The 13,547-nt window shown below is 35.8% G+C and overlaps 1 protein-coding gene across 1 annotated transcript in view; it reads right to left on the bottom strand.

Annotated features, from left to right (window-relative positions):
• The window catches only part of Tbx20 (T-box transcription factor 20), a 37,716-nt gene that overhangs the window by 14,488 nt on the left and 9,681 nt on the right, over window positions 1-13,547 (bottom strand). The window contains exons 5-6 of the mRNA XM_020155566.2: window positions 9,751-9,909; window positions 1,126-1,202 (exon numbers count right to left, since the gene is read on the bottom strand). Coding sequence (XP_020011155.1) covers window positions 1,126-1,202; window positions 9,751-9,909 — 236 coding nt within the window. The remainder of the gene's footprint in view (window positions 1-1,125; window positions 1,203-9,750; window positions 9,910-13,547) is intronic.

Raw genomic sequence — 13,547 nt, 5'->3', positions numbered from 1 at the left:
CCCTGTGCATTTTGCAATGGATTTTCAACCAAAAGTCCAAGTGTCTTTCCCTGATCCAACCATTTGTGGAGCTCTCCAATGAATTAATTTCTTTTTGACTTAAGCCCTACAATTCCTGTCCTTCTGGCTTCTCTGCCTCCCCAGCCAGCATCTATATTCAGTCCCTCTAATCAAACCATCTCCCTATGCTCTGCCACTTGGGAAAGCTTAGGAAGAATCAGACAGAGGTTGCTAAAACTGTAATTATCCCTTAGTTTGAGCTGCCAAGACAGGTTTCCCAGAAGTGCTGAAGTAAAATGTGGCCATGTGGCAGGTAATACAGTGTGACAGAAATGTGTAGTAGTTGGAAGGGAAGTTACACAGAGATGTGGAAATATAATAAACTAGAAGGTTGGTAGCTAGAGTAACTCAACCTGTCAGTAAAAATAGCAGGCCTCATAAAAAGTTAGTGTGTTTAAGAAATACAAATAATCAGGTTGCAAATCTCTTTGAAAAACACTGACATTCACGCTAGGCAAACGACAGACCTCAATAGTTATTTATTACCCATCACCTAAATGGCCTCAAACTGCATGAACCATTTTAATTGAGAAGTGGGATAAGTTGCAGATACCTGATTTCACTTGTTCTTATAGGTCCTGAACCCTGATGCTTCTCCTATAAAGATAAGCAGTCTACTCTATAGGTAAAACAATGTGACCTTGCCTTCTTTCAAATACCAAATTACTCTTGCACTCTTTGTGTTAGCAAATATATCTACTTCAGAAGACAAAAGGCTATCAAGGTTCCATTTTCTGCAGTTTGTCACTCATTAAGACATGAAACTTAATAACATGTGATATCTAAGTCTTTGATTTAAAAAAAAAAAGCCATTTTTTTTACAGTGGAGTACATGTTCTGACCAAAGAAATCTCTTCACTCAGAAATGAGCATATGAGACTCAGCTGCAGCAGCTGTCAAGACTTAAGCAGCCACATATCTAGAGGGTTTATAGCTGGAGGGAAAGGGCACAGAGTTGGAGACTAGATGCAGTAAAGTTACAGTTCTTTGGCCTGCAGATGCATGCATTCTTACAAACTTACTCTTATCTGGACAAAAAAAAAAAGTAAACAAAATTCTCATTACCTCTCAATGTCAGTGAGCCTGGAGGAGTCCCGAAATCCTTTGGCAAAAGGATTGCTGTCTATTTTCAGCTTGGTTATCTGAAAAGGAAAGAATGGGTACAAAACAATCTCATTTCTGAGGTCAAGGAAGTAAAGTCAGAAATAGTTTGCTTATTTTCCATAGCACCCCAAGAATATCGTAATGTCTCTAAGCATCGTGAGAAGAGTTTTAAGTGCTACACAAGTACAAAGAAGGGAAGGAGAACAGCCAAGATAAACAAAAGTAGGTTTGGAGGGGAACTTTCAGGCAAGGGTAGACATGAACTGGGGTGTGAAATATTAACAGAGTAGTGAAATGCAAGGGCTTACATGGGAAAGAGGAACGACCTAAATGTGAGAGCTGGCCAGAAGTCCCACACTGATGGAGAGTAAGGAATAAAAGCAAGATGCTGTCTCATTCTGACTTGGCAACTTCTCACAGTTAATTGCTATAAGTAATAATAATTATATATATATATCATAATAGATAAAAAGATTAGGTGGGCAATAATTGCTACATGTTCCCTATTATATTAATATTAATACACATGACATAAAACCAGGATATAAAGCCTTCAGAATATAAAGTTATACCCATTCCCCTTTTCATTTGACTAAATTAGAGTCAGATTAGTCCCTCTTTTGTCATCCTTCCATACAGTTTTATTTATAGTACTATATGCTTATATAGAAACAAATACTTTCTAACGAGAACCACAGTCTTGAGTATTAAGTGTCTGTGCCAGGGTACTTGTAGTTCTTATCATATTAATATTAATGTATAAATCCATTAAACTTTGGGTACCATGCCTTTAGAGCAAAATAAATTAGAATGTAGAGCAAAAAATAAAGGAAACACTGATTAAAAGATACCCAAAATGGAAAATCCCTGTTAAAACTGAAAGGAACCTTAGAAATCAGCAAGCCCATGCCCTCATCTAACAGATGGTCATACTAAGACACAAAGAGAGTAAGAACCAAGACATTGCTAGTCAGAATTCAATTACAACAAATGAAAACTTTCTAGAGTGTCATAGTGTGTTAATCGCATTAATCTTTAAAGGAGACACATACAAAATATTCTCTCCCCCTCTCCCTCTCCTTCTCCAGCGCCCTCTTTCTCTCTTTTTGGCAGAACTAGAATTCAGAACCTCATGTTTGCTAGGCAAGAGATCTACCATTTGAGCCTTGCGCACAGTTCTTTTGCTTTTTAAGGTTTTTTTTCAGATAGAGTCTTGTGCTGTTTTTGCCCAGGGCAGGCCTTGGACCACAATCCTCCTTCCTCTGTTTTCCAAGTAGCTGGAACCACAGGCATATGCCACCAGCCAGCACTGTTTTTGAGATAGGGTCTTTCTAACTTTTTTCCCAGATTATCCTGGAACCACAATCTTCCTATCTCCACCTCCCAAGTAGCTGGGATACAAGTATGTACCATCACATACCCAGCACAAAATATTCTTAACAGGGGAAAAAAAGTTATGGATTGAAGCATGCCCTTTTCTTTCCACATAAGGAGCAAACAATTAAAATATACAGTTTGAAATACTACTTTGCCAAAAAGGAACTATTTATTTTAAACTATAACACCTAAAGAATTTTTTCACTATAAAAGAAAGATGCCTTTTTTCTTTTTCAAGTTTTCTTAATGTGAGCTAAACTTACAAAGCTCCAAAGAAGCATTTCACCACCTTTAAAATGGAAACCCCTCCCCCACAATCCCACCAAACTCACTGCTCTTCTTTTATCAGTGACACTAGCAAACCCTGCGATGGACTGATAATATCAACCTTTAAGGACATTTGAAACTGTCTTAGAAATGCTGACCATTAATCTATGAGCATTCACTGTGTAGAGCAGCTAAAGAAAATGACGAATTTCCTTTTCGGCCTAGTTATGGAAAGTGGTAAGGAGGGAAGGAAATAAACCAGACAAATAAGAAACCTGTTTGCAAGGGTGAGCAACAAGTACATCAGGAAGGTCTGAGGTGGCCTCTACAAAGTACCCATCCACAGTTTCTAGGGACCTTTTTCTCACAGGGCTGCCACTTTCTGAAGAGTTGACTGTCTCAGCCATTCATTCAGCTAGGACTTATTTTGAAGATTGTAAGTACCAAGAAGATTTTAAAGACTTTAAGGACAAGAGCTTTGTCTCTTTCTACTGAATAATTATAACTTAAAATATTTCCTAGTTCTAAAGTACTTTATAGTTCATGATACAGCTTTCATAATAATTCATCAACAACTTTATGTTTATTGCGGCACTATTCACAATAGCCAAGTTATGGAAACAGCCAAGATGCCCCACCACTGACGAATGGATTAAGAAAATGTGGTATCTATACACAATGGAATTTTATGCAGCCATGAAGAAGAACGAAATGTTATCATTTGCTGGTAAATGGATGGAATTGGAGAACATCATTCTGAGTGAGGTTAGCCTGCCCAAAAGACCAAAAATCGTATGTTCTCCCTCATATGCGGACATTAGATCAAGGGCAAACACAACAAGGAGATTGAACTTTGATCACAAGATATAAGTGAGAGCACACAAGGGAGATATGAGGATAGGTAAGACACCTAAAAAATTAGTTAGCATTTGTTGCCCTCAACACAGAGAAACTAAAGCAGATACCTTAAAAGCAACTGAGGCCAATAGGAGAAAGGGACCAGGAACTAGAGAAAAGGTTAGATCAAGAAGAATTAACCTAGAAGGTAACACACATGCACATGAAATTAATGTGAGTCAACTCCCTGTATAGCTATCCTTATCTCAACCAGCAAAAACCCTTGTTCCTTCCTATTATTGCTTATACCCTCTCTTCAACAAAATTAGGGATAAGGGCAAAATAGTTTCTGCCGGGTATTGAGGGGGTAGGAAGGAGAGGGAAGGGGCGGGGTGGGGAATAAGGGAGGGGGTGGGGGCAGGGGGGAGAAATGACCCAAGCATTGTATGCACATATGAATAATAAATAAATAAATAAATAAAAAACAAAAAACAACTTTAATGAGGATTGATTACCTTGTACATGCACTGTGCTGGATGTTGGATAATACAAAAATAAAGAACACAGGGCCTATATTCTAATGGAGCCTAAAATCCCATGGAGTACCATGAACAGAACAGGAAAGTAGCACCAAGTGCAGCCACTGCAAGGTTAGTAACATTAAAGGGCAACTCAAACCCTATTGAAACCTTCAAACTCAAACTATGGGATATAACAACATAGAAAATCTTCCTTCAAGTAGTACATTTATAAAATTGAAAAGTAATGACTTGGCCAATAGTTAAAATTTTCTGGAGATAATAGCAGATAACATATCTGATAAGAAAGCTAATATTCAAAGAAGTTCTTTTATGGCCATCCCTCTTAAATGTAAACCATACCAAGCTTTATTTGGGCCTTATCAACTGAAAGGATGATGGGATTTTGAAATCTGTATTTGTTGTTGTTCAAGTTTACAAAAGGCAAAGATTAATGTGATGAGTATGGAGTTATATTAAATCCTTCAGTGTCCTGATACCACATAGAGAAAGCATACTGTTCAATGTGTCACAAGTCTAATATTACTGCCATAATTTTGACCAAGGAAGTGAGTTAAACACACCCTAGTTTTCAGATTTGAGTTTTCTTTCATTATTAAAATTATCTACATCTGCTATCTTTTAAACCTTACTTTCATAGTCCCAAGAAGTACCAATGGTAGCTTTTATTTCTTTACATTTCAATATAATTTCAAACTTCAGAAAAGTTGCAAGAATAGTACATGGTGCTCTGTACACCCAGATTTACTAATTAGGCACAACAATTATTTAATTTTAGACTATTCATTAGAAAAGGAACATAAGACAATTATCAGGTACTTACTTTCCCTATGGACCACTTTATCTAATTTCAGAGAAAATAACTACTTTGGGAAGTTAGAGGGGAAAGTGAGTCTCACTAAGATTGCATGGGATCTCTGAGTAGATGTCCATTCCTGAGCTGTCTTGCAGACTGCACAGGGACTATGTGTTAAGCATCAAAGTGAGCCTACCATGCTCGCTGTCTCAACTAGACTTTGAATTGACCCAGGCATCCACAATGACTAACCCACCAGCATTGGCTGAGCTTTACTTTAAGAACAAGCGGCCAAAAATATGACTTCATCTTTCTGTCAGTTACAGACCAAGTGAAACTATAAGTTTACTTAAAAAGGATTTTATTTTGCTTTCTAATTTTATGGTAAAATTATTTAAGAAAGCAAACTTTTAACACACTAGGTTAATCACATACATTAAAAGGTCAGGCATGAATTTCATGATATTTAAATAAAAACTGGCAGCAATTAGAAAGAAGTTGACTTCTAAAGGTATATTTGACATCTCTTAATGAAATCTGGGAAATCTGAAAAGTAGCACGCTTGAGAACTGATCAGACAAAGTAGCTGAATTGCAGACAGTGACTGCAGGTGAATGTCAGTTCGCTGCTGCTCTAACATACCACACCTGTAGCTTGTAATGCTACCTTACGTTACGCTTGTCAAAGGTAATACTAAAAAAAGTACTGAAAAAGAATCAACCACCAAATATCATTTGTTGAGAAATTGAAGGTATGGCTTCTTATCATTTGAAAATAATTTTTAACCATTTATAATTCCAGCACTCAAGAAACTGAGACGGGAAGATCAGGAGTTTGAGGCCAGCTGGGCTACATAGCAAGACCCTGCCCCAAAAAAAAACAAAATAAAAAGAGAGAGAAAGAGAATTAAAAGCAGCAAAGAAAAAATATTAACAAAGAAGAACAGTAGAATGAGCTTAAGAAATCCTGCACTTGAGTGTTTCAAAATATATTCAAATTACTGACTAATTCAGGCTAAAATACAGCTGTGTTTTTTCATGCACAATTGCAATAATATAGAATGTCATGCATTCCTAGTCAGAAAATTCACTTTTTTAACATCTCTATTATCTGTAAATAAATACATACATGATTGGAAGGCAATTTTGACACCACCAGTTGTGCTGAAGAAAAGTGAGCTTCTACAGCCATTCTTATTTCCCGTGAATATTCCTGGACTCTGAACCCAGCTGGGGTTCCCAGCCACAAGGTTAAATTGGCCCTCAGAGACCATTTCTCCAATTATCAGAAAAAGATCTGACCAAAGGCATTTAAAAATGAAACCTGACCTACACTTCAACTCTACAGCAATGATCTGCCTGCTCAAAAACAATGCATGACCTTTAAATCTTAAATTATGAAATAGTTTGTTGAAAGTGTAATGTATTTAGCTTTTATCTAATAATGTAAAGAAATGCAATCATCCTCTTGCAAAAAGCAGAGAAAGAAGTAGCAAAAAAAAGCATTTTTATTGCTTATAAATAAATAAATTGCCATAATAAAGTATTTTTCACAAATTCTATTGGAAACTTTGATTTGAATTTTAATACACATAAAAATAACAGTCCTAGCCAAAATGACCTAAATATGAAAGTGGCCCTAAATATGAACTTTTAAATCCTCCCCTCTTTTCCTTTTGTTCTTTGTGTATGGAAAAAATTCTAACATTTATACTATATATAGTTTATATTTACTTTGCTTATATCTTACATATATTTATTTTATTACATGTTTACTTCAGGAAAACTAATACACAAATAGTATAATGATTAAAAAAAAAAAACAACCAAACAAACAGAGCAATCAATGGTAGGAAGGCCAGGAAGAATTAAGAGTGAGTTCAAAAAATAGTATAGACCTAATAAAAATGCTCCCACACTGGTTTATTCATTATGCATATTTTTGAGCATCTGCTATATGAGTTTTGATTCAGCTTGTGGGATTATAAACCATTTACAAAACTGGCCTGTTAGTATGCCAAACCAAATTTATATATGGTTTTATGCTAAGGACTATGGTTTTAAAGGTAGATATAGAGACAAACTCAGACATAGAGGGGTCTCTGGGAAATTAATTATGAATGTAGTTGCTTCTATTATGGGTTATTCAATGAGATGACATGCTAATCATATTACTCTTTATGAAGAATAGCTGCATTCTTGTGGCTGGATTTTGAGCCCATTTATAATAGCAATTAGAAATAAACATTAGTAAGAGAAGCAATTAGGGTTGCAAGATGTATTAATTTGTATCTTAATCTATTTTAATTTACCAACATTTTCAATTTCAGCTATCAAACCTTTGACACTGGCAGTAGTTACTTCCTCGACCTTGCAATCTATCTTGATGCCACCAAAAAGAAAGAAATAATATCTAGAAAATCAAAACCATGCCATTGGTCTGTCGTATATCAAGTCTGTGGCCTTGGGTGGAGTATCTTATCCACTTTGAACCTCAGTTTCTTCATCTAGAAAATGGCACTCATAGGGCTTCCTTTGGATATTAGCATCAGAATCAAATAAGATTATTAAGAAACAATATGGAATAAAAGTAATAAATCCAAACCATGGACTTTAGGTGAATTCAAGTATAGAGAAAGAACGAAAGGTAACAAATAAAAAACATTGTAGGCCCATTGTAAAATTGCTAATTAAACTAAATATCACCTGATCTTAAGGAATAATTCTAATTAACTTTCTTAGCTGCTATAAAGACATTATGGTTACAAAAATAATATCCTTACTGTTGGGATCTGCTTGTCGAAGTCCTTAGAAGTGAAGCGTCATGACGCATGCACCTTAGTCTCAAATGACTAAGGGGAGAGAAAAGTATGCATACACACAGAGAGAGGGAAGACGAGAGGTGAAGCAAATAAGGCAAAATGTTGATTGTTGAATATAAGTGGAGGGTATATGGGTTCATTTTACCATTTGCTTTATTTTTTGTACATTTGAAATTTTTTCCTCTTTATAGAGATTTCTGATAAAAGCACTGAAATTTCCATACAATAAGTTTTTACTTCATTCTAAACATCAACAGAGTTTCTTGGATTTTTATAAATTCAGTATCTATATTAGAAAAGTTATTAATTCAGTTAATATAAAATGAATTAACTGTTTCAGGAATCTTTTCTAAGACTGTAACATCTGCAATCTGTGTGCCTTTAAATAAAAATGGGACCGTTGGTTTCAATGTTCCAGATCTCCAGGGAAACAGCATTAGGGCTGTAGGCTTTTGTGAACTTAAGTCTATGCACAAAGTTTCAGCTTGGGCATTCCCTCAAAGTTTCTCTCCCATGTTTTCATTGTGGAGATAGTTCAAAAGCTACAACACTTTACTTTTCAATAACATGATTTGCATAGTAACATCTATTTATTGACATAAAAAAACACACCACTAAAAATTTAAACTCTAAATGGTGACAAATTCTCTTTTGACATTCCAGAGATAGCCCAACCTTAGAGTTTCCAAAGCCATGTTTACTCATGACATCACATTTAATCTTCACCATTATACCCGAAGATGGCCTGGTCAATTCTTAACCTAGTTTACCGGAAAGGCAAATGGCAGTCACAGTGGTGAAATATTTCGAAATCTTCTCAAAGTTCTACAGAAACTATAGGTGCTTAAGCTTTATGCATCCACATCCCTTCTCTGGGCTTCTACTTCATTTGCATAGGGCTACCTATGCTCTCAACTTCATCTGGCTTTCCTGAGACACAACACGGTAACTCCTCTGCTGGCCATCCCATGATGAACCCTGAGCCAGCTATCAGGCAGCACCTAATGGTTATTCACTCAAAACCGAAAATACAACAACATGACAACAAAAGCAGAGCAATCACCCTGGCTACCTACAACTAATCAAATAAAAGAAAGACATGAAGTCCTAGAGAGACTTAATGAATTTGTTAAATAAGCTGAGATTGTGAGTTTCTTTTACTGAAGTATAGCAAAAGGAATTCTACTTCTGTTTTTTCCTCACTGTAGAAAAGTTACCCGTTCTCTCTTGGCTTCCTCACCTACAAAGTGGTACTATTACTATAAATCCTTCAAGCTTCTGCTGACCACAAAAGAAGAAAATGTATCGACAAGTATCTAATAATACTAACCCCTTAGTGGGACCTTGATAAATATTTATGAAGTTAGACTAAATCTCCTCTGTGAAAACCATGCATACATTTGTACAACAAAGAACAGAAAATGTATAACCCAAGATTATAAACTGAATATCTTGATGTAAATTAAATACACAGTTGTAGTTTATTATCTAAAGGGACACTTATGATCATTTTAATAGAATTATCATAAATTACAACTGAATATGCTTCACAAAATATCTAAAGTATCAGTAGTTTGGGTAGTTGTCTAGAAAATGTATAATTCTATGAAGCAATGAGAATATGGCTCTGCATGTTACCAGGAGGAGGAAAAGGCAACAGGAAATTTTCTGGAGGAGAAACTTTGAGAAGACAGATTGGGGCAGGTTTGAGTCAAGAAGTGGGTACCAGTACCTCACAACCTGACCTTGAGTATAAAGACCATAGAAAATAAAACAGTGTATTAGAGGGTAACTCAATATACTCTTGGATGTCCTGGGGATGATATTCTACAGCTCTCTCTTCTGAGAACATCCGTTTTGAGTATAGGATGTCCTTTCTCTTCAGGAAAATGTAAGAACCTCCTATGTCCCTATGTTGTGCAGGAACTGGGAATGAATTGCACACTCACCAGTTGATTCTGGTAGGCTGTGACTGCCGTGAAAACTGTCTCTGGAAAGACGAACGTTCTGAACTCTTCAGACTTCAGATTGAGTAATGAGGCTGTGTGGTCTTTCTTCTTAATGATGTGCACCCGTGGCTGGTACTTATGCATTGAGTTCAAAATTATCTACAGTGAAGAGATGAGGAGTCCTCAATGTACATGGTCACTCTACTGAACAGGCCAAAGTATAGTGAGGCAAAGCAAGAACCACAAAATCTTCAACTTCAAGTTCAGTTTGAAGGTTAGGACCCACCCTTTCCATTCTTCTGGCAAATCATTTTCATTGAATACTACAGACTCAGTGTTGTGAATCACATTTTACCAAAACAACTGCAAATAATACAGATTGTTTCAAGGGTCCTTTCTGAAATGGGTTGGGGTGGGAGGAGAAGAATCATCAGGAGGATAAGTTTTCTTTATTTTCTAAAATCAAGTCTTTAAAATGTTTTTTTCTTTTTTGTTAGTCTAGTTAGGCCAAAAAATGTAGGTCTAAATTTTCTAAAATAAAAAATTTATAACATTCTAGGCAGCCATATTGCTGTTTATGGAGAATAAAAATGATTTAGAAAGGCAGTGTTGTATCAGATAGACAAGGTTAAATCCCAAATCTGTAATCAAGTAATCTACTTGATTACTCTTTAATCTTGAGCCAACTGTTGGTTTTCTCAAGTGCAAGACCAGTACCAACCTCATAGGGCTGTAGTGAGAATTACAGGATATAACTCTTGTAAGGCACACATGAAACAGGACGTGACCGGTAAATATGTGAATTACATTATCGTTATGTCTTATGACAACTTCTTTGATTCATACAGTTATAAAACTAAACCTGAATCACAATGATGGCCATCTTCCATTCTATAGCTAATACATTTGCCAAATTCTTAGATTCTGCAAGTATACTCTGGTTAACATGGCAGCTAAGAGATAGTATTTTTCATTTATCTTTTAAATATCAAAATTTCCCATTATGAAATCTGAGCAACAAAAGTAACTTTTAGGTTTAAAAATGTTCCCACATCTTCCCCAGTGCTATGAAGACAGAGACTTAAGTCCTTGGTCTTTCCAGGACTGGGAGCTCACATTGTATGCTCTTCTTCAACCAGCAGAGAGCCTGGTTCTCAGGCAACATTCCATAGCCAGCAGGGTGGCAGAACCACTGATGGTGTCTTAAATGGATGAACTGGATGAGTGTTTCTGTTGATTGGTTTAACAGATTAAGTACTGGTTACTGTGAGATAATTGATACAGTGCACATTTGTATCTGTGTTTTGTACCTCTGCATATTTGACCAACCTCAGATCAAATTTTTTTTTAAAAATTGCATCTGTACTGAATATGTAGACTATTTTTCTTGACGTTGTACCCTAAGCAATGCAGTATAACAACCATTTATATAACACTTACATTGGGTAAGGTGCTATGAGTAATCTAGAAGTGATTTATAGGATACAGGAGGTTATATGCAAATATGGTTCCACTTTATATAAGGGATGCAAGCATCTCTGAATTTCACCATCCACAGGGTATCCTGTAACCAAAACCCCACGGATGTGGAGGGAACAACTAAATAACCAATATCTCACTGCCTACCTCTTTAACCTGTATCACAACCTAAAGTTAAAGAGGGGACTGGACTTTGCACCTGCCACTTTTTATGATTCCATCCTAGAATAGCAACAACTTAAAGAAGTGAGCTATTCAAATGAATCAAAATAAACTTTTAAAATACAAGTTTACCTCTTTGTATAATGCATTTATTCCAAGGAGTTCAAGATATTGATACTTAATCACAAATCTGAAATAAACTTGAAGCAACAAAAGCAAGCATTTGTCTCCTAATGCCAGTATAAGAAAAGAACTTCAACATTCCTTATAGGTTCTACTAAGAAGAATAATTTTCAAATCCTATATCCACCCAACCCTCACATACACATACCAAAATGAAACAACTCTAAGCCTTAAACTTGGCAAAACAGGCCTGGAGGTGTGGCTCAAGCTATAAAACACCTGTTTTGCAAGTGCGAAGCCCTGAGTTCAAACTCCTGTCCCACCAAAAAGAAAAAGCCAAAAAAAAAAAAAAAAAACGGTCTAAAGTTGGCAAAACAGTACAGCTATAATCCCAGCTTCAAGGGAGATAAAATGAGAGAATCCAGGTATGAAGCTGGCTAGGGCAAAAACCTGAGATCTTATCTGAAAAATAACTAAAGCAAGGTCGGGGAAGAGTGGCTCAAGTGTGGAGTACTTGCCTAGTAAGTACAAGGGCTTGAGTTCAAATCCTAGTACTGCCAAAAATAAAACAAACAAAAAAGTACAGTATTTAAAAATATTTCCTCATAGTTTTCAGAACACATTCATTTTTGTGATAAATGGTTATATTAAGTCAGAAAAGTTTTCAAGTTAAAATGGATATAAGAACCATATAAGACTAAATAATCTGTCAATATCTAATGATGGCATGATCAGGCTAAAAGCCAGAGCTCCTACAGTGCAGTTTAGTGCTATTCCTACTCATAAAGCTGATGATGAAAGAAAAACATTTAAATTCTGAATAGCTCATCTCAAAATGAATCCCAAGTCTTTCTGGAAAGACCCAAATAATACTTCTAAAACCTTCTCATATGGAAAATACCAGAACCACAAAATAATTTTTCTCCCTTGCAAAGATTTCAATTGGAGCCCAAAATATTTTACTATGAATTACATTAAGAATGATCACTGACCTTCAAAAAATATCACTCAGATATCTCATAAATTTTAACCTGAAAAATCTTTAGAGGAGAAGCATCTTAAAAATTAAAAAAAGAAAAAAAATGATGGAAATTATGCCAATATCCAAAAAGGTCAATTATCTTTTCTAATAGGTAAAATAAAAACTTATTAACCTACTGCCAACATCTCAACAGTGCCCCAATAGTCATCAGTTACCCTGGTTACTTTGATATGGCTATCATAATAAAGTCCTTGTGGTAAATGGATGGCCCTTAGGCCTGAAGTGATTTGTTTGGTTTCAGGATCAACCCAACCATTTGAAACCATATCTAGAACTCTCTAATTCATTAGCTATGTAAAGCCATCTTCTCAGAGAAAGATTTTGAAATACTTCCTCCAAATTACACAGATCCAGTAAAACTAAAACCTTAAGTAACATGAGCCTTGCTTAAACAGGGTATGAGAGAGAATAATTATACCAAAATATCTAAGCCTAAGAAAGAAACTATGAAAATACCCATAGTTTCTGACAATGGAGGCAAAAATAAATATTCTACTCATCAAAAGGAATTTTGTGGTCTATACAAAGTTTTCTTATAGCATTAAATCTGAAACAGAATTTATATGTAAAATTTTATTTGAGTATTAAGTCACATCACAGATAACACTTTTAAAAGGAAATTTTTGAGGAGAGGGAGTTCTGTGGGAGGAGAAGGGGAAATGGAGAGGGTTCCCCCAGTAAAGAAGATCAAATTATGTTTCTTATGTATGTTTGGAGATAGCATAAAGAAACTCAACAAATACTGTTTTAAAATTAGAGATAAGGGCAAAATAGTTTCTGCCGGGTATCCAGGGGGTGGGGGGGAGAGGGAGGGGGCGGAGTGGGTGGTAAGGGAGGGGGTGGGGGCGGGGGGAGAAATGACCCAAGCATTGTATGCACATATGAATAATAAAAAAATAAAAATTAAAAAAAACAAAAAACAAACAAATACTGTTTTTAAAAGGGAGAGGGGCTAAGGGAATATTATAGAGGGAGTGAATTTGCTCTAAAT

The sequence above is a fragment of the Castor canadensis genome, chromosome 2, assembly GCF_047511655.1.
Source record: "Castor canadensis chromosome 2, mCasCan1.hap1v2, whole genome shotgun sequence".
Classification (NCBI taxonomy): Eukaryota; Metazoa; Chordata; class Mammalia; order Rodentia; family Castoridae; genus Castor; species Castor canadensis.
This window is presented reverse-complemented; position numbering and strand designations above follow the sequence as displayed.